The sequence below is a fragment of the Nerophis ophidion genome, linkage group LG01 (assembly GCF_033978795.1).
Source record: "Nerophis ophidion isolate RoL-2023_Sa linkage group LG01, RoL_Noph_v1.0, whole genome shotgun sequence".
Taxonomy (NCBI): Eukaryota; Metazoa; Chordata; class Actinopteri; order Syngnathiformes; family Syngnathidae; genus Nerophis; species Nerophis ophidion.
In genome coordinates, this window is record NC_084611.1 from 76,679,536 (window position 1) to 76,701,874 (window position 22,339).

A 22,339-nucleotide genomic window follows, 5' to 3' on the forward strand; every position below is an offset into this window, starting at 1 on the left:
CGTAAGACCACAGAACCCTTTTCCACTTTACATCAGTCCATCTTGGATGAGCTTGGGCCCAGCGAAGCCAGCGGCGTTTCAGGATATTGTTGATAAATGGGTTTGGCTTTGCATGGAAGAGTTTTAACTTGCACTTACAGATGTAGCGACCGACTGTAATTACTGACAGTGGTTTTATGAAGTGTTCCTGAGCCCAATGTGGTGATATCCTTTACACACTGATGTCTGTTTTTGATGCAGTACCGCCTGAGGGATCAAAGGTCCGTAATGTGATCGCTTACGTGCAGTGATTTCTCCAGATTCTCTGAACTGTTTGATGATTTTACAGACCGTAGATGGTAAAATCCCTAAATTCCTTGCAATAGCTCGTTGAGAAATGTTGTTCTAAAACTGTTCGACAATTTGCTTACAAAGTGGTGACCCTCGCCCCATCCTTGTTTGTGAATTACTTTGCATTTCATGGAAGCTGCTTTTATCATGGCACCCACCTGTTCCCAATTAGCCTGCACACCTGTGGGATGTTCCAAATAAGTGTTTGATGAGCATTCCTCAACATTTATTTCCACCTTTCCCAACTTCTTTGTCGCGTGTTGCTGGCATCAAATTTTAGAGTTAATGATTATTTGCAAAAAAAAAAAGTTGATCAGTTTGAACATCAAATATGTTGTCTTTGTAGCATATTCAACTGAATATGGGTTTAAAATGATTTGCAAATCATTGCATTCCGTTTATATTTACATCTAACACAATTTCCCAACTCATATGGAAACGGGGTTTGTACATAAAACGGCATGGCGGACTACATAAATAATGCGGCATATCAAACAGGCCCAGTTTACACTGTATACCAAATCTTTTTGCCCTCACGTAACACAGATCAGATTTTTTTTGTACTTCAAATCTGATCTTGTCGCATCAGATTCAGGCCACATTAGGATCTAATCCTAGTCCGATTGGAATAGGATCTTTAATATTATGTGATCCTGCAACAATTAAAGCAAAGTATCCATCCATCTAGAATAGTTTTCTGTGCAAATTGTGTAACAAGGCTACAATACATTTATTTCAATATATATTCACTCTTGTCTGCGGCCCTCTGACGGCAGTCATAATTGCAATGTGGCCCACAAAAAAACGAGTTTGACACACCTGAACAAAACCATTACTTTTATGTTTAATCTCCTGTTGGCATTTGTGGTACTTTTTTTTTTTTAAATACACGCTTTGGACTCCCAGTCACATAAGTCAGTTTATTTATTGCACTCTTGTTTACATTACAGTAACAATTAAAGCACATCATTATGGGTGACAGGACATTCATTGGATTATTTTGTTATATGTTTGTGCAATGAAAAAAATGTAATACATAGAGTATAAATGTGCACACTGAAAACAGTAAAAATACTTCACTAGGAAACTGGGGTATTGGAATGAATAATACACTCCATTATGGGGAAAGTATTTCAAATCTATACTTGGTTGGAAGAATTTCTGGTTGCATTCATAAAAAAGGAAGCCAAACGTGATAAAACCTTTAACACTAAATGTTCCATACTGCTCCCATAAGGCACCCAAATCTGCTCTGTGAATATTGGTGTAGAATATTTTACGAAGAAAATCTTGACTTAAAAAAAAAAAATTATACGGTTTGTGTTCTTTTCCAAAATCACTAATTCACAGAGAAAATTCAGTGTTTTTTATGATTTTTTTTTTTTTCACTTTTACCAATGACATCAAGGTGCAAGCAAAGAGCCAGGGAAGAAATATAGTTCAAATATTTACAGAAAAACACATTTCTAGAATTCAGTTGATTTCCTATGATAACATTGAATCAACCCAATAAAGCTATACCATTCGTATGTTGTTCATATTTAATGTCTTTTAACCAGCATTTATTTATTTGCGTATTGCATTTGTCTTATTCAAATATGACAACAAAACATCCATCTATCCATTTTCGGACAGTTATAAGATATTTTCGGAAGAACAAAAATCCCTTAAATGAGGCTTAAAAATCAATATTTGATAACTTACTTTGGACTGTTTGTACAGCTGTAGATGAGCACAAGACGTATGTTTGATCGTAAACCGACGTTTTTATAGATAAATACAATCTGAAAAAGCTAGCACTGTAGTGTCCCATCTACGGTAGGTAAGGTAGTATTTTTGCCCCATTCCTATGAGAATCCTGCGTGTGACCGAAGCATTAAGGCAGGGGTGTCAAACTCAAATACAGATTGGGCCAAAATTTAAAACTGAACAAAGCCACGGGCCAAGGTTGAAAAAATTAACCTTTTAATAGGGACCCAAACAAGTTTTGCATTGAATATTGAACAAGCAAGGCTTATATAACTTTGTAGTGACATGTAAAATCCAGTTTTAGATGATAATAATAATAATTAAAAAATATCAATGGCATATCAAATAAAAGTTAAATCAAATTTGAATGTCTCTTTTCTATTTGCAGCCCTCTGAGGTAAATATCAAAATAAACTTTTTCCACCGGCTAATAATAAATTTGCAAATAAAATAACAATAATGAATGAATCAAACATTCAAGCCTTTAAGTAGCAAGAGAAAGTGCATGAGTAAAATGTTAATTATTGCTTGGGGAGGGCGGGTATGTTGTAGTGTCCCGAAAGAGTTAGAGCTGCAAGGGGTTCTGGGTATTTGTTCTGTCGTGTTTATGTCGTGTCACGGTGCGGATGTTCTCCCGAAAAGTGTTTGTTATTCTTGTTTGGTGTGGGTTCAAAGTGTGGTGCATATTTGTAACAGTGTTTAATTTGTTTATACAACCACCCTCAGTGTGACCTGTATGGCTGTTGACCAAGTATGCTATGCATTCACTTGTGTGCGTATGTGTGTAAAATCCACATATATTATGTTGGCACGCTATTTGTATGTAGGAAAAGCGGATGTGACGACAGGTTGTAAAGGACGTTAAAGGCAGTGCCGTTAAGGCACGCCCCCAATATTGTCATCCGGGTGGAAATCGGGATAAATTCGGAAGAATGGTTGCCCTGGGAGATTTTCGGGAGGGGCACTGAAATTTGGCACCGCTGCTGTATAATACCGGCGGGCCAGCTCTAATGTTAATTTAAATTACACGGCGGGCCAGAGTTTGACACCCATGCTTTAAGGAGTGGGACCATCCAGAAAGGGCTGCAGTGTGCTCAAACAACATCTGTGAGCAGATAAGACCGTATCATCTATTTCTGTTTCGGACTTATCAGGTCTAATTAGGTCGGTAGTGCACGCTTTAAGTTAGGGATGAGGCAAAAAACTAAACCAGACCCACTGTAAACGTCTCTCTAATTTAAGCTTTCTTCAGCTATTTGTCTTCGGGAAAAAGTTAACTCATTTACGACACAGTTATAATCACAATATCATTGTTTTATGCCAACATTGTCATCTCATTTGGAAAATGTTGCTAGAATGATAAAAGCAATAAATGATTGAGTAAAGTGCATTGGGTAAGAAGTAGTAGTGCTGTGCGATATTACGATATATATCGTAGTACGATATAAAAATGTCTACCTTGTGATCTTGTTTATATCGTTATTTTAAAGTCTGGGCTGCAGCTAGTTGCTGCAACACTGCTACTTTGGAGCATTTTTATGTATTTTGAAAGAAATTTAAGCGAGAGCCTGCAGGAGCATGGATGTCAACATTGCAGCAGACACGGAAAACAAAATGGAAGCTAAACCAACAAAACTCAAAGAAGATTTGGTGCCAAAAAGAGGAACTTATTTGTTTGAATTTTTTTAAAAAAGTAAGACCGACCAAACATCCTTCCATCCATCCATTTTCTACCGCTTATTCCCTTTTGGGGTCGCGGGGGGCGCTGGGGATAGGTTGATCGGCAACACTAAATTGGCCGTTGTGTGTGAATGTGAGTGTGAATGTTGTCTATCTGTGTTGGCCCTGCGATGAGGTGGCGACTTGTCCAGGGTGTACCCCGCCTTCCGCCCGATTGTAGCTGAGATAGGCACCGACCAAACAACAGTAGGGTAATCTTTCTACGTTAATAGCGTCTATTATTATCTATCACTTGAAGACCAGTGCTAAGACAGTGTTAAAATGTGACAAAATACAAACATTACTACAAAACACAAAAATATGTTTTGGGGGTTTTTTCTACTGTTTTAATTTGCGTGGGTTTGCTTGATTTTAACTTATTTGTCTTGTAAAGCACTTTGTGAGTGTAAGGTGCTATACAAATAAACCTTGATTGATTGATTGATTGATTAATTGATTGATTGAAAAACACACCAAACGAGCCTGACAGAGTTGATGTTGTTGAAGGCACAGACTATGACAGTGGTTCTCAAATGGGGGTACGCGTAGTACTTGAAGGTATGCCAAGGGGTACGTGACATTTTTTAAAAATAGCAACAATTCTAAAATCATTTATAAGTATATTTATTGATTAATACTTAAACAAACTGTGAAAAGAAATGCAACAATACAATATTCAGTGTTGACAGCTAGATTTTTTGTGGACATGTTCCATAAATATTGTTTATGTTTAAAATATTATTTTTTTGTGAAGAAAATGTTTAAAATTAAGTTCATGAATCCAGATGGATCTCTATTACAATCCCCAAAGAGGGCACTTTAAGTTGATGATTACTTCTATGTGTAGAAATCTTTATTTATAATTGAGTCACTTGCTTATTTTTCATCAAGTTTTTAGTTACTTTTATACCCATCCATTTTCTCCCACTTATTTACTTTGCGGTTGCGGGGGCGGGGGCGCTAGTGCCTATCTAAGCTACAATCGGGCAGAAGGCGGACAAGTCGCCACCTCATCGCAGGGCTACTTTTATATCTTTTTTTCATAATAGTTCAAGAAAGACCACTACAAATGAGTAATATTAGGTGGTGTATATTGTAGCCCGGAAGAGTTAGTGCTGCAGAGGGTTCCGGGTATTTGTTCTGTTGTGTTATGGTGCGCATGTTCTCCCGAAATGTGTTTGTCATTCTTGTTTGGTGTGGATTCACAGTGTGGCGCATATTTGTAACAGTCTTAAAGTTGTTTATACTGCCACCTTCAGTGTGACCTGTATGGCTGTTGACCAAGTATGCATTGCATTCACTTAGGTGTGTCTGCAGAAGCTTCATACAACATGTGGCTGGGCCGGCATGCTGTTTATATGATGTTAAAGCGGGTGCGATGACATGTTGTAGAGGATGATAGAGGCAGTGCTATCATGGCACGCCCTCAATAATGTCGGCCGGGTGAAAATCAGGACAAATTCGGCAGATTGTCAGGAGGTGCACTGAAATTTGGGAGGATTTGCAATTATGTTGCTAGGGTGGGAAAGCCATTCTAAAAAGGTGAAATCATTAAAAAGTGCATGTCAGATTTTTCAAGAAATCTTTTCTTGCGGCCCAGCCTCACCCAGTTTCTGCATCCCCAAGGTAAATTGGGTTTGAGACCCCTGTTCTAGACTATTTGTTACTAGCCAATGAGAATATAATTTTATTTGTAAACAGAGGTCACGACACCAGAAGTATATTATCCGAGGAGGCGTGAATACAGGATAGAGTTACCAAATGGAAAAGGTTTTTCTGAGTTCTCGCATGTTATAGAATTTTACAGTACATTTTCAAGAATAATAATGTTAGTACATTATCTATTAAGAAAACTACAAAAAAAACTGTGGTACATGACATGAGACATGTAAGGGTAAAAAAGACAGACAAAAGAGGTTGGTAGATGAGAATAAATCCAAAGGTAAAATATAGTTTAGAAATGCAACCAATTGCAGGAAATGTAGTCCTGATTTTCAAAGTTTTCTCTCGGGGCTTGCGTGGCCATACTTTGTGCCGATAGAAATGTTCCTATCAAAGGGTACCCTCATGCCTGAAACGGGCAAATATGTTGTTATCGAGCTATACAATTGTTTATATCAGAATACATTGTTGTGCTTATATTGCACAGCACTAGCATTTATTTGTCTATATTTCATTTAAGCATGCCAACTTGTTGTAATTTTTTTGCTGCCCCCTATTGGTATGGAGGATACAGTGCTATCTTTCTCAGACTGGTATTAATGCTGCATCGGAGACTGCTGGGAAGTCAGAAATATCCCACTTGCAGCTTACAAAGTCCAATGTGCCATTCTCACGAAAACAAATAAAACATGGCTGACGCCCAAGATGATCAAGCTACTGTTTGCTTTGTCTTTGAATCAGACAATTAAATTTCCACCAACATTCTGAGGTAGTAACAGAGCCTGTGTAAATTGTGAACGCTGTAATGATGGGACTCACTGCAGACTTCCTGTTGTGTTGACGGCAATTATTGCTATTTGCGTGACACCAATAGTTTGATGTTAATCAAACCATTACTGGTACAACAATATCCCTCTTCATTGGGTTCTGTGTGAAAGGCACAGAAAAATAAATGCTCTCTCTACTGTTATGACTCTGAAGCAGGAAGTTGATGTTGGAAAGAGACTACTACTGTCTTTCAGTAACTTTCCAAATTGCTTTGCAAACATCCCAATGTTCATTTTGAAGTAAAATATCAGACTTCCCAGTTATCTGTGATGCAACATAACTGTACTTTTCAAATAACCGATGGAGCGATGGACACTTAGCGAGATCTTAGCGTCACTCTCTGAACAACTCCAAAATAAACGAGACTGGTTGAGAGTTCATATCCAATAGTCGTGAGCTTTGCAGCAGCTGGACATCATATCCGAGTCAGTTGTTATGTTTTGAAGGAAGCCTCTAAAAAGTAACAAACTCCAGGGATGTCCTCTGGGAAGTTGGCCGGAAGCTCCTGCCTGCTCCTGGGAATAAAGACAAACTCTGGACGGTCCCTCAGCAATCTGGGACAAGGAGTACAAAAATAAAGCATGAATCAAGCGCGCATGCAATGTGGCAAATGATTCCACATCCGAAGATACGCAGCACTCCTTTCAACTTTCAGCTACCCGTCCAGAACATGTTTTTGTTCACTTCCGCAGACTTGGAAACAAAGGCTCGCGGACAGAACATTGAAATGTGACGTTTTAATAATCACCTGTGCGTCGTCGGGCTGATGTTGATTTTCCGAGGTTGGCTGCAGGATTCGAACTTGTTGGCCAATGTGACGTTATTTCCGAAAAGGCAATAACGTGGCATCTTTACCCCGACTACACCGGCCAGTACCGACCCAGTGTGGAGGCCGATACGCATCTGCAAAATAATTCCAAGGTGTTTTTCTGTTACTTAACACTTTTGATGAAAAAGGTCAGTTAGGACAATAAATCACGTTGGTTATAGAGAACATTCAAACATAAACTGTAACCGGCTACCTAAGAATGTACAACAATTCTTCTCAACAACAACAAAATATAACTTTAGACATCTGTATGCCCGTACAACACTTAAAACCATTAGCATATCAGTATTTGGAATTAAAATATGGAATGGATGAGGCAAACCGCCCTGAAATCGGTAGGTTTTGAGTTCAAACCCCGGCCGAGTCATACCAAAGACTATAAAAATGGGACCCATTACCTCCCTGCTTGGCACTCAGTATCAAGGGTTGGAATTGGGGGTTGAAAAAATAAAACATCAATTCAGTATTTGTTTCCCTGTTTTTGTTGAAACCCTGTTGTCAGGCTTGCCCCTGACAATTTGTCTATGTTTTAGTTTTTTCCTCTGCATTTGTCTGTTTCTTGTGTTTAGTATTTCCTGTCTTTTAGTTCCTGTCAAGTGCTCTTAATTTGTCAGCTTCCTGTCTTGTTCCCTGAGTGCTGTGTTCCTCCTCAGTGTGTTTAGTATTTCCTGTCCTTAGTTCCTGTCTAGTGCTCTTATTTTGTCAGCCTCCTGTCTTGTTCCTTGAGTGCTGTGTTCCCCTTTAGCTGCAGCTGATTGGCATCTGGCCACACCTGTTGCCAATCAGCCGGCTCCTATTTGTACCTCTTTTGTCTTGTGTCAGTTGCTGGATCATTGTATTGTCATTTGTATTGTCTTGTCGATGTCACGTCTAGTCACTCTTGTGATGTGTTATCGCTCCTGTCGTGTCGTACCTTGTCTTTGCAGCGTAGCGGTAAGCTATATTCAGTTTGTAGCTTACTATTTTTTGTTCCCTGCTTCCGTTTTATTTTTCATTATACAAGTACGACTTTTGTTTGCCTGTTTGCTACCCGCTAACTTCCACGCTAAGCTCCTGTTCGTTATTTTCTAGCTCCCAGGCTAGCTCCTTTTGTTTGATTATCCGCCTCGTGCGCGCTTTGTGTTTGTTCCCTTTTGGTTTTGTTTTTGTCTTAGTATTTAATTAAATCATGTTTTCACATTCCATGCCTGCCTCCATCTCTGCATCTTGGGGTTCGTCTCCAAAAAACTGTGACACCTGTGCTTTTTGAGGTTGAGGTTACAAGCAAAACTTAAAACATTGATGACAAATTCATAAAATCACAAGTTGACTTCATTTTATTGAAAAAGAATAAGCAACTTTTAAAAAGCTGCCGCAAATTCAGTCATTTTTAGGTCGCATCAATCACAAAAAATGCCTGCAAAATCCTGCAGGGACTGAGTAATACACAACATAGACAACCCTGTACTATGACTGTTAATGATTGAGTATAAACCAGTGATATGGTCATTTTATGGCATTTTGAAACTGTTGTTACAAAGAAATGCAAATATGGAATACTGATAAAAATATAACCAATTAAGTGCCATTCTAGTAAATTGTTTTGTTTATATTTGCAACTATTTTGTGACTCGTCTCTGCAGGCTTTAGTGGATGTTGGAGACAAACAAGCCTCCTTTGTGGGCTCTCGCCAGTGGATCGGTTCCTTTGAGGTCCACGCAGTCCTCAACCAATTACTCGGGGTGACATCCAAGATTATGTTTGTGAGGTAAGGTTTGTAAGGTCTGCAGCATCGCGTGGACATCGGGGGCGGTACCTCTGGATTGGCAGACCGGGGTGGTGGTTCCTCTCTTTAAGAAGGGGGACCAGAGGGTGTGTTCCAATTATCGTGGGATCACACTCCTCAGCCTTCCCGGTAAGGTTTATTCAGGTGTACTGGAGAGGAGGCTACGCCGGATAGTCGAACCTCGGATTCAGGAGGAACAGTGTGGTTTTCGTCCTGGTCGTGGAACTGTGGACCAGCTCTATACTCTCGGCAGGGTTCTTGAGGGTGCATGGGAGTTTGCCCAACCAGTCTACATGTGCTTTGTGGACTTGGAGAAGGCATTCGACCGTGTCCCTCGGGAAGTCCTGTGGGGAGTGCTCAGAGAGTATGGGGTACCGGACTGTCTTATTGTGGCAGTCCACTCCCTGTACGATCAGTGCCAGAGCTTGGTCCGCATTGCCGGCAGTAAGTCGAACACATTTCCAGTGAGGGTTAGACTCCGCCAAGGCTGTCCTTTGTCACCGATTCTGTTCATAACTTTTATGGACAGAATTTCTAGGCACAGTCAAGGCGTTGAGGGGTTCCGGTTTAGTGACCGCAGGATTAGGTCTCTGCTTTTTGCAGATGATGTGGTCCTGATGGCTTCATCTGACCGGGATCTTCAGCTCTCACTGGATCGGTTTGCAGCCGAGTGTGAAGCGACCGGAATGAGAATCAGCACCTCCAAGTCCGAGTCCATGGTTCTCGCCCGGAAAAGGGTGGAGTGCCATCTCAGGGTTGGGGAGGAGACCCTGCCCCAAGTGGAGGAGTTCAAGTACCTAGGAGTCTTGTTCACGAGTGGGGGAAGAGTGGATCGTGATATTGACAGGCGGATCGGTGCGGCGTCTTCAGTAATGCGGACGTTGTACCGATCCGTTGTGGTGAAGAAGGAGCTGAGCCGGAAGGCAAACCTCTCAATTTACCGGTTGATCTACGTTCCCATCCTCACCTATGGTCATGAGCTTTGGGTCATGACCGAAAGGATAAGATCACGGGTACAAGCGGCCGAAATGAGTTTCCTCCGCCGTGTGGCGGGGCTCTCCCTTAGAGATAGGGTGAGAAGCTCCGCCATCCGGGAGGAGCTCAAAGTAAAGCCGCTGCTCCTCCACATCGAGAGGAGCCAGATGAGGTGGTTCGGGCATCTGGTCAGGATGCCACCCAAACGCCTCCCTAGGGAGGTGTTTAGGGCACGTCCAACCGGTAGGAGGCCACGGGGAAGATCCAGGACACGTTGGGAAGACTATGTCTCTCGGCTGGCCTTGGAACGCCTCGGGATCCCCCGGGAAGAGCTAAACGAAGTGGCTGGGGAAAGGGAAGTCTGGGTTTCCCTGCTTAGGCTGTTGCACCCGCGACCCAACCTCGGATAAGCGGAAGAAGATGGATGGATGGTAAGGTTTGTGTGATGGATTCATGGCGACCACACCTGGTGCAGAGCTGCCAACTCTACCCGAAATCGCCCTCGCCTACCAGCACCATCAAAAAAGTTTCTAGAATTTTGATGCTTTTGTGTGTCTATAAACCTACGCAGTGGCCTAGTGGTTAGAGTGTCCGCCCTGAGATCGGTAGGTTGTGAGTTCAAACCCCGGCCGAGTCATACCAAAGACTATAAAAATGGGACTCATTACCTCCCTGCTTGGCACTCAGCATCAAGGTTTGGAATTGGGGGTTAAATCACCAAAAATGATTCCCGGGCACGGCCGCCGCTGCTGCTCACTGCTCCCAACACCTCTCAGGGTGTTTAAGGGTGATGAGTCAAATGCAGGGAATAATTTCACCACACGTAGTGTGTGTGTGAGACAATAATTATTACTTTAACCTAAATAAGTCTAGCAATGTACTAATATGATGTAATTTAAGAAATTGTTCAAACTTGTAGTGTTTACAAAGTACAAGGAAGAAGATTTCTGATTAATATCTTGAACCCTATTGACAAATGAGACATAATATACGATCTACTACAGTGTGGCTTAACCAGAGGGCCGCTAAAAATATCTGTTCCTCAGCGGTACTCAGTTGTAATACACTTTTCCACCACTTGTGGCAGTAATAACAATTTAAAACAAAAGAAGTGTGGAGCTAAAGTCATAGAGAAGTTTAAGTGCAAAAAATATGACTAAAGTGGAGAAGCTGTATCTTCATTTGCACTTAAGTTTTATCGACAGTTTAGTTAACAAACATATTCACTATTAATTTACCAGTAGTTTATATATTTTAGCACATTGTGATCGTATGTAGATGTATTTTTCGTCTGTTGATTATAAGTTCCTTTTTATAAAGTGTATTTTGTTTACTTATTTTTCTAATCAGCCTGACCTAAGCCTAATGTTAAAGTGTTACATAAGTAATAGTATTTGTGATAAACACATGGTTTCATATCATCTGACAAAGTTGTAAACCTGTAAGTAAGTTGGATATAATTTTTGAATATGATTAAACTCAAGAGTAAGATTACTAATTCAGTGTTGATATCTGAGTGGACCCCGGACCCTTGTGTCGTGGAAAAGTTAGGCCCCGAGGTCAAAAATGTTTAGTACCCCTGGTCTATTACATATTCAGTAATATATGTGAATCACGCCATATCATCAATTCATATGAACTTCATTGATATTTATGTATTCATTTAATTGTTTGTGTTACAGATTGAAAATATGTTAAAAATTGCTCCTGAAAGGGAAAAGATCTGGGATTAGATAAGATACTTCCGTCCTATTACGACATGTTGGAATGTGGAACTGTAAATACTGTATGTGACGTACGCACCGTAACTGCATGCATCTTTGGAATAAACAAATAACAATATTTATTAGCATTAGAATGTACAGTTAACAAAGGTGAAGGATTTTTCTCCCATCTCAATATTGCAATTGTGCTTCAATTTGTAATTATTTTTTTAAGGGCTTCTTCTCATGTATTTTTCAACAAACAGAAGCTATAAATCGACTAGAATTATGGGGCGGTATAGTTCAGTTGGTAGAGTGGCCGTACCAGCAACTTGAGGGTTGCAGGTTCGATCCCCGCTTCCGCCATCCAAGTCAATGCCATTGTGTCCTAGGGCAAGACACTTTACCCACCTTCTCCCAGTGCCACCCACACTGGTTTAATTGTAACTTAGACATTGGGTTTCACTATGTAAAGCGCTTCAAGTCACTTGAGAAAAAAGCACTATACAAATATAATTCACAATTATAATACAACAGTATCATATTGTAAACAAATATATATATATATATATTTTTTTTTTCAATTAAATATATATATTTTTTTTCAATTAAATAAATATATATATGTATGTATGTGTGTGTATATATATATATGTGTATGTATGTATGTGTGTGTATGTATATATATATACATATATATATTTAATTTTTTTTTTTTTTTTTAAATAAAACAGTTGTCGCCACACTGCACTTTAAAGTTTGCGACTTCACTCTATTGCAATTTTTTTTTGGTTTTAATTTTTAGCGTTTTTTTTTTGTTTTTATTTATATATTTTTAATCATATTCTACATATTTTTGGCCGAAATTAAGCTTTTTCAAGCATAAAAAAATGACTAAATTGACTACAAATGTCAATACTACAGGAGTTATTTGCCTCTAAAAGAGACCAAAACAATAAGATTTAATTATTTCACAAACTTGTGTCAGCACTTAATGAACTGATTTCATCCGTCATACTATAGCCTATCAAAGTCATTATACATCTAGTCCAAAAATTGCTTCTGCTGAAGCCTGGAACTTGGGAAATATTTTAAAACATGACATACTTTTTCGGGAGTTGGTGGTAGCAAGACCCGCTGCCCCAGAACATGCAGCAGTTAAAGGCGAGGAATTTTTTTTAAGTTGTTGGAGTTATTTCCGCACTTAAGATTGCTTTACTGAGTGTCTACTCTTTAGCTCAGCCAAGAGCAAAATGCAAGGTCAAGGTTATGCTAAAACTGCTCAACCGATTTCTAAGAAACTTGTGCTGAGGAATAAAACCCACAACATTTTTAGTCACAAATAAGTTCAATGATGTGAATACTGCAGACTTTTTTTTTTTTGCATTAAGTGAACAATGATATACAGCAGGGGTCACCAACCATTTTGAAACCAAGAGCTACTTCTTGGGTACTGAGTGATGCGAAGGGCTACCAGTGTGATACACACTTAACAAAATTGCCAGAAATAGCCAATTTGCTCAATTTACCTTTAATAAATAAATCTATATATATATTAAGAAATGTGTATTTCTGTCTGACATTCCGTCGTACATTTTTTTCCTTTTACGGAAGATTTTTTGTCGAGAATAAATGATGAAAAAAACACTTAATTGGACGGTTTAAAAGAACAGAAAACAGGATAAAAAAGGAAAATTTAATTTTGAAACATACTTCATCTTCAATTTCGACTCTTTAAAATTCAACCGAAAAAACCAAGAGAAAAACTAGCTAATTCAAATCTTTTTTTAAAAATTAAAAAAAGAATTTATGGAACATCATTTGTAATTTTTTCTGATTAAGATTAATTTTAGAATTTTGATGACATGTTTTAAATAGGTTGAAATCCAATCTACGCTTTATTAGAATATAAAACAAATTAGACCAAGCTATATTTCTAACAAAGACAAATCATTATTTCTTCTAGATTTTACAGATTTTTTTAAAAACAAATTCAAAAGAATTTGAAATAAGATTTAAATTTGATTCTACAGATTTTCTAGATTTGCCAGAATATTTTTTTGAATTTTAATCATAAATTTGAAGAAATATTTCACAAATATTCTTCGTCGAAAAAACAGACGCTAAAATGAAGAATTAAATAAAATGTATTTATTATTCTTTACAATAAAAAATAAATAAAATACTTGAACATTGATTTAAATTGTCAGGAAAGAAGAGGAAGGAATTTAAAAGGTAAAAAGGTATATGTGTTTAAAAATCCTAAAATCCTTTTTAAGTTGTGTTTTTTTCCTAAAATTGTGTTTCGGAAAGTTTTAAGAAGCAAATTAAAAAAATAAATGAATTTATTTAAACAAGTGAAGACCAAGTCTTTAAAACATTTTCTTGGATTTTCAAATTCTATTTGAGTTTTGTCTCTCTTAGAATAAAAATGTCGAGCAAAGCGAGACCAGCTTGCTAGTAAATAAATACAATTTAAAAAATAGAGGCAGCTCACTGGTAAGTGCTGCTATTTGAGCTATTTTTAGAACAGGCCAGCGGGCGACTCATCTGGTCCTTACGGGCTACCTGGTGCCCCCGGGCACCGCGTTGGTGACCCCTGACGTACACTATGTCAGCTTTGAGGTCTGACTAGTCTAGTTAATGTTTTTCATTAGGAGCAGGATACTTCCAACCTAATTCACAATACCATTTAATAAAATAGAGGACTGTACAAAGTGTATACATCAAGTTGGAAAAAAATAAAGTTTGTTCCCCTACCTGTATCGGTTCTCCAGTTGGTGTCCTAACTTCGTCTGAAAGTTCTACCATCTTTAAGGCCAAGAGTGCAATCTGGACTGCATGAGTCTCACTCTCCTTATGTAAGCCACCAGCTACACAATATGCATCCCCAATGGTCTCCACCTGAAATAAATGAATGACATTTCTGGTAAATTTCTCAAATAAAATTCTGAGTATTGATTTTTTTTAAAAAGAAAAAATATTATAAATTATTATTACTGTTTATCAAATACTATTTTATTTTGTGAAAAGGTTAATCCTCTGAAAAGCAAAAAACAAAACATTTGATAAAATAAAGACATTTTCTTTGGGATATTCAACAAAATGTACAGGTTTAAAATGATAAATATAATACGCTATTGTAAACAAATCTAATTTGAAAAAATACATAAATAAATAAATCTCATTTTTCTTTTTATTGATAGTGCATCTGAGATAGGCTCCATCCAAAACACTGCAACCCAGAGAAGGATAAGCAGTAAAAAAAAAAAAAAAATGTATTAATGGATATATTCTTTAATATGCATTGAACTACCTGGAATTCTGCAATGCTAAAAAAACAGGGATGTCCCAATGAACATTTTTGGCCGCTGATCCCGATCCGATTTTTGTTCTCTGAGTCAAAATCTGATACTTTGACAGTTGATTAGCGCAGTGGTTCTCAACCTTTTTTATGTGATGTACCCCATGTGAACATTTTTTTTAATTCAAGTACCCCCTAATCAGAGCAAAGCATTTTTGAATGAAAAAAAGAGATAAAGAAGTAAAATACAGCACTACGTCATCATTAAATTGTATAACAGTGTAAAATATTGCTCATTTTTGTAGTGGTCTTTCTTGAACTATTTGGAAAAAAAGATATAAAAATAACTAAAAACTTTTTGAAAAATAAACAAGTGATCCAATTATAAATAAAGATTTCTACACATAGAAGTAATCATCAACTTAAAGTGCCCTCTTTGGGGATTGTAATGGAGATCCATCTGGATTCATGAACTTAATTCTAAACATTTATTCACAAAAAAATAAATCTGTAACATCCAATATTTATGGAACATGTCCACAAAAAATCTACCTGTCAACACTGAATATGGCATTATTACATTTTTTTTTCCCAGTTTATGAACTTACATTCATATTTTGTTGAAGTATTATTCAATAAATATATTTATAATGGATTTTTGAATTGTTGCTCCTTTTAGAATCCATCCATCCATCCATTTTCTACCGCTTATTCCCTTTCGGGGTCGCGGGGGGCGCTGGCGCCTATCTCAGCTACAATCGGGCAGAAGGCGGGGTACACCCTGGACAAGTCGCCACCTCATCACAGGGCCAACACAGATAGACAGACAACATTCACACTCACATTCACACACTAGGGCCAATTTAGTGTTGCCAATCAACCTATCCCCAGGTGCATGTCTTTGGAAGTGGGAGGAAGCCGGAGTACCCGGAGGGAACCCACGCATTCACGGGGAGAACATGCAAACTCCACACAGAAAGATCCCGAGCCTGGATTTGATTGATTGATTTGAACCCAGGACTGCAGGAACTTCGTATTGTGAGGCAGACGCACTAACCCCTCTGCCACCGTGAAGCCCTTTTAGAATATTTAAAAAAAATCTCATGTACCCCTTGGCATACCTTCAAGTACCCACAGGGGTACGCGTACCCCCATTTGAGAACCACTGGATTAGAGAACTGAAAATGCTTCACAGCAAGGGACGACAGAAAAGTAAACACAATAGCACAAATTCATAAATAATTATCTAATCAAATTTATACATTGCTTTTATTGTTGCAACTCAGATGATGTATTAAATTTGTGGTATTGAAAGCTACATACATACAATTTTTAAGTGGCTAGTTCACAGTGACTAAACAACAGCAAAAACTGCTATTAGCTCCCATATAAATATTTTGGGTTGTGCACTCAAAGACTCCCAGTATCCAAAGACTTACTCCCTAACTTTGTAAACAATAACAAAAGCAACCTAAAATGATTTTGTTAATACTGTAAGAACAAGGAAAAATATATAATATTCTCATTACATTATCAATCAATCAAACTTTATTTATGAAGAGCTTTTAATACATTAAAAAATGCAACACAAAGTGCCTTACACAGTTAAAAACAATACCCCTATGACCCAGACCCTCCATTATCACATATGCACCTATGAACACATACATATGCAACTATATGAACAAATGAATGCATGGCTGAGTACAGAGGAGAGATGTTAGTAAACGCTATCACAGGAGCCATCTGCACCAGGAGGTCATCAGACCATGGCCACCAGGACGCTGACACACAGCGCCCCCACAGCCCGACTGATAACCCCTGAGGCTGATGGTTCCCTCTGAGGAACGTTGGAAAGTAAAAATAATAAAACATGTAAAAAATAATAAGAACCATGAGTAGAGATAAAGGATAAAATACAAGTAAGACATACAGGGGATGCAAAACAATAACAGTGCAATACGTTTTCATAACATGGTCACTACTGCCTACTATGTCCTGTTATATTCTTATTTTACTGTTATATTTTCATTCCCATTTTTGCTTTTTATTTTTTATTCTTATTGTAATAGTTCTCTATTTTGTTTCCATTTAAACCCCCATTATTTACTTTTTTTTAAATTGATCTCAACTCTGTACACTGCTGCTGGAATTTTAATTTTCCTGAAGGAACTCTCCTGAAGGAATCAATAAAGTACTATCTATCTATCTATCTATAGAGATAAAAAAAATAAAAAAAAATAAATAAATACAAAAGATAAAAATACAATTAATTTTAAATTAATATATAAATAGGACTAAATAAAATATTGCATAACTAATAAGATAAAAGGTCAAATACAAATGACTTCAATCAAATAATAAATGTTAGGTGAAAGCCAACTGAAATACCCAATACCATAAAAACGTTTATAAACCATGAGAAGAACCTAAATATTGATCCTAAATCACACGGGGCAGTCAATGTAGAGATTTTAAAACTGGTGTAGTGTGAGCCCGCCTTCTGGTCTTCGTCAGGACACGTGCACACATTTGCATCGAGAGTAGCCAGATGAGTTGGTTCTAGTCAGAATGTCCCTGCAAGTGTTTAGGGCACGTCCAATGGGTAGGGGACCACGGGGAAGACCCAGGACACATTGGAGAGACTATGTCTTCCAGCTGGCCCATAAACGCCTTGAGATCCCCCGGGAAGAGCTTCTCTGCTTATACTGTTGATCCCGCAACCCGACTTCGGATAAGCGGAAGAAGATGGACGGATGGACATTAGCATCGTTCAGAGTGATACTATACTTAGTATCGACTGTAGTAGTTGAAGTTTTAGCGGTTAGCTTCTTGGGTTGTCCTGCTTGGTGTGTGTGTAGCATGCTTAGCCATTCCATCCATCCATCCATTTTCTACAGTTTATTCCCTTTGGGGTCGCGGGGGGCGCTGGTGCCTATCTCAGCTGCATTCGGGCAGAAGGCGGTGTACACTCTGGACAAGTCCCCACCTCATCGCAGGGCCAACACAGATAGACAGACAACATTCACACTCGCATTCACACACTAGCGCCAATTTAGTGTTGCCAATCAACCTATCCCCAGGTGCATGTCTTTGGAAGTGGGAGGAAGCCGGAGTACCCGGTGGGAACCCACCCAGTCACGGGGAGAACATGCAAACTCCAAACAGAAAGATCCCGAGCCCGGGATTGAACCCCGTATTGTGAGGCAGACGCACTAACCCCTCTGCCACCGTGAAGCCCACTTAGCCATTCTTTTTCCTTTAAACCTACACTGAGGTACTTGGGAAAACCTTAATTTTTTTTTCCGTCATAGTGGTGGACATTATTATCTTAGAAGCGGTGCGTTCATTGCGGTATCCTCTCAAATTTAATCCTTTTTACATTAATCCTGTCCACCTTTCATTCCACTGAACTGAAGTCGATCTTGGATGTTACAATACATGCTTTTCATGTGACGTCATTCATCCGGGTCACGAAGGGTCGTGCGACATTTTGAAAGGCAAACAATCGTCACTCAGGTAGCCAAAAGCACACAATATGGTAGTTTCGTGTTGGGTTAATGGGTGCACTGATCGCCGCCAAAGTTCAGTCAAACGTGGATTCTTTAGTATTCCTAAAATTCGTCGCCACGAAGGCTAACTAACCCAGAAAATAAGCGAAGATCGGCGAAGGGCATGGTTAGCCAGCATAAATAGGAAAGACGAGCCCTCCCAGTCATGGAAGATATGTTCAGATCATTTTGTTACAGGTAAGCAAACGTTTTAGGCAATTTGATTTTTCTCATATTCAAACTAATTCTACGGTATTATTTTTTTACAGGCCCAGAAAACGCAGGTTATGTCTAATATTCTGATTCAAATCCATTTGAGGACCGTTTTAAATATGTACAACAGTAGTCAGTACACGATACAGATTGAGAAAATTGCAACAGTTGCGTGTGCTTTGACAAATATGTGTGGATCTGTTGTGCCATTTAACTGAAAGTAGCAGGCCAATTCATATGTTAAAGCTTCTCAGTCAACACTCAATATAGTCTTCATCATTTGTTTACTTTTTAACAAAGTTGTGTTTAGTCTTTGTTTTAGTAAGTCCCTGTTTAATACTTTTAAATTAACATTTCTGGAAGTTAAACCATTGACTATCATGTGAATACATTTTCAAGAAACTAAATTCCAGACTTCAATTTTTTGTCGTCATGCTGTACACATCTTTCACCCAACCATTCACGAACTGGTTGTAAGTCCCGAGTGATTTGAAAGCCTTTAACTCTTCCATAGTATAAGCACTCTTGGAACAAACCAGATCATTTAGAATGTCTATGCAGTATTTAATAATACAAGTGTAACATTTGACAACCAAATAATTAAACAAGGTGACTCGGTAAAAAATCTGGGCATTATCTTCGACCCAACTCTCTCCTTTGAGTCACGCATTAAAAGCGTTACTAAAACGGCCTTCTTCCATCTCCGTAATATCGCTAAAATTCGCTCCATTTTGTCCACTAAAGACGCTGAGATCATTATCCATGCTTTTGTTACGGCTCGTCTCGATTACTGTAACGTATTATTTTCCGGTCTCCCCATGTCTAGCATTAAAAGATTACAGTTGGTACAAAATGCGGCTGCTAGACTTTTGACAAGAACAAGAAAGTTTGATCAAATTACGCCTATACTGGCTCACCTTCACTGGCTTCCTGTGCACTTAAGATGCGACTTTAAGGTTTTACTACTTACGTATAAAATACTACACGGTCTAGCTCCATCCTATCTTGCCGATTGTATTGTACCATATGTCCCGGCAAGAAATCTGCGATCAAAAGAATCCGGCTTATTAGTGATTCCTAAAGCCCCAAAAAAGTCTGCGGGCTATAGAGTGTTTTCCGTTCGGGCTCCAGTACTCTGGAATGCCCTCCCAGTAACAGTTCGAGATGCTACCTCTCACCTTAAAACTCATTTGTATACTCTAGCCTTTAAATAGACTTCCTTTTTAGACCAGTTGATCTGCCGCTTCTTTTCTTTTTCTCCTATGTCCCCCCCTCCCTTGTGGTCTGATGACCATGGATGAAGTACTGGCTGTCCAGAGTCGAGACCCAGGATAGGACCGCTCGTCGGGACCCAGGATGGACCGCTCGCCTGTGTATCGGTTGGGGACATCTCTACGATACTAATCCGCCTCCGCTTGGGATGGTTTCCTGTGGACGGGACTCTCGCTGCTGTTTTGGGTCCGCTTTGAACTGAACTCTCGCGGCTGTGTTGGAGCCACTATGGATTGATCTTTCACAGTATCATGTTAGACCCGCTCGACATCCATTGCTTTCGGGGGGGGATTTGCCCACATTTGAGGTCCTCTCCAAGGTTTCTCATAGTCATCATTGTCACTGGCGTCCCACTGGGTGTGAACTCTCCCTGCCCACTGGGTGTGAGTTTTTCTTGCCCTTATGCGGGTTCTTCCGAGGATGTCGTAGTCGTAATGGTTTGTACAGTCCTTTGAGACATTTGTGATTTAGGGCTATATAAATAAACATTGATTGATTGATTGATTGATATGTATGTTATAGCAGGAAGGCATTTGTGGTCAGCAGTCATTTTAGTTTTACAAACATCGTACGAATCGATACCGATGCATTCTGTCTTGCTGTCGTATCTTCGTCTCGTTTGTTTATCCAAACCATCTCTGTACCGCTTCTTTGGTGGTTTACTGGCCATTTGCGTTAGTTTTGTAAGATTACTGATACCGGTTTTGTGCAGTGGAATGAAGCGAAGCGAGTAAACAATGAAAGCTTACCTCTAAAAATGGCAGCGCGCAAAGCATCATATATATATATATATATATATATATATATATATATATATATATATATATATATGTTTATATGTATATGTATATACATATATATATATATACATATGCATATATACACATACATATACATATGTATATGTGTATATATATGTATATATAATCGACTGTGAGAACTATGTATACATATGGAAACATTTTACGTCATTAATAAAAGTGACAACAATTCAACAAAAGGACAAACGTGGAAAAGTGGACAGACTTGTCTTTTTTTTTCTTCCCAGCGGGCGCCAGAGAACTAAAAAGCAAGCGCCCATAAAATTTAAATTGTACTCCATCCTTTGCCATTTTTAAAGTCGTCGTCTTCTTTCATGTAACCAAAGAGCACTCTAGAACTATGTGACAGAGACAAAGTGAAACTATTTTTAGACATATACACGTGGAGTGGAACCAGGATCCTGAAGGAGCTTACGTGCAGCGTTTTTACGATGTATTTATCAAACACGCAGCTCTCTCTCTCAGTTAAGTCTTCGCTGACATGTTGTTTATGCCATCCAGCCTTTGGCAGACCTCGCTGATGCCTGATCCACACGTGGTGTCAGTCTGCAAGTATTTGATGCGAATCACTGCGGTGCGTAAATCTGACGTTATTATCTGGTGCGTTAAATTATGAATTTGCGGCTCCGCTTTTGAACGGAGCTGTTTAATTTGGAGCCTGTTAAATATAGGTGTATATTGTCGTGGCCAAGGCGGAGACACTAGGCTTTTCAAGATTTTTTCCTGTCAAAGGGTACCAAAACAATCCATACCCATTTTTCCTACCAGCCTTGAGATGTGTTATATGTATATATACATATCAGGGTTTCCACGGGTCATCAACAATTATTAAAAGTCACTGAATGGAGTTTACAAAAATTAAGGCCTTAAATAGCATTAAAAAGTATTAAATATGATGGCCAGAGGCATTAAAAAATTAATACGATGGCAACTGGTAAGAAAAAAGACAACAAAACACACCACCTAATTGGGAGGGAAAAACTGCACTTCAAGATGTTCAATTTTGCCAACAAATATCGAGAGTACATTTTACTTCTGTTTGTTTACCTAAGTTATTAACCTTCAAATTACAATGGTTATGAATACTATAGTAATGAAAAATATGTTAAGAACCTTTAAAAGCTTTACTTGCATCGTTATATCTTATGACTATGCGTGTGCTTAATTTGGCTACATGCAGTTGATGTAAACTTTTCAACTATTCAACATTACTATTGTCAAATGTTTACTGATGTGTTTATACAAGCAGACATTTGACTATACATAATAATGGTCTGCAGTAAGACTTGGGCATTAAATTTGTTTCGAGTTGCATTAAAGAAGCATTACAAAGCATTAAATTAGATTTGCTCTGCAGAATCCCTGTATATTTTTTGCTTGAACTATATATATATACATATATATATATATATATATATACATATATATATATATATATATATATATATATATATATATATATATATATATATATGTTTATATGTATATGTATGTTTATATGTATATGTGTATACATATATATACATATGTATATATACACATACATATACATATGTATATGTGTATATATGTATATATACATATATATGTATATGTATGTATATATACACATATATAT

At 38.3% G+C, this 22,339-nt stretch overlaps 1 protein-coding gene across 2 annotated transcripts in view; it reads right to left on the bottom strand.

The window, feature by feature from the left end:
- Nucleotides 1–719: 719 nt before the first annotated feature.
- gucy1a1 (guanylate cyclase 1 soluble subunit alpha 1) overlaps nt 720–22,339 on the bottom strand; it is a 68,276-nt gene continuing 46,656 nt past the window's right edge. Inside the window, exons 7-9 of one of the 2 annotated variants that reach the window (XM_061911861.1) lie at nt 14,321–14,464; nt 7,037–7,191; nt 720–6,842 (exon numbers count right to left, since the gene is read on the bottom strand). In XM_061911861.1, coding sequence (XP_061767845.1) covers nt 6,722–6,842; nt 7,037–7,191; nt 14,321–14,464 — 420 coding nt within the window. In that variant the 3' untranslated portion in view covers nt 720–6,721. The remainder of the gene's footprint in view (nt 6,843–7,036; nt 7,192–14,320; nt 14,465–22,339) is intronic. The other variant, XM_061911870.1, reaches the window with a different exon arrangement.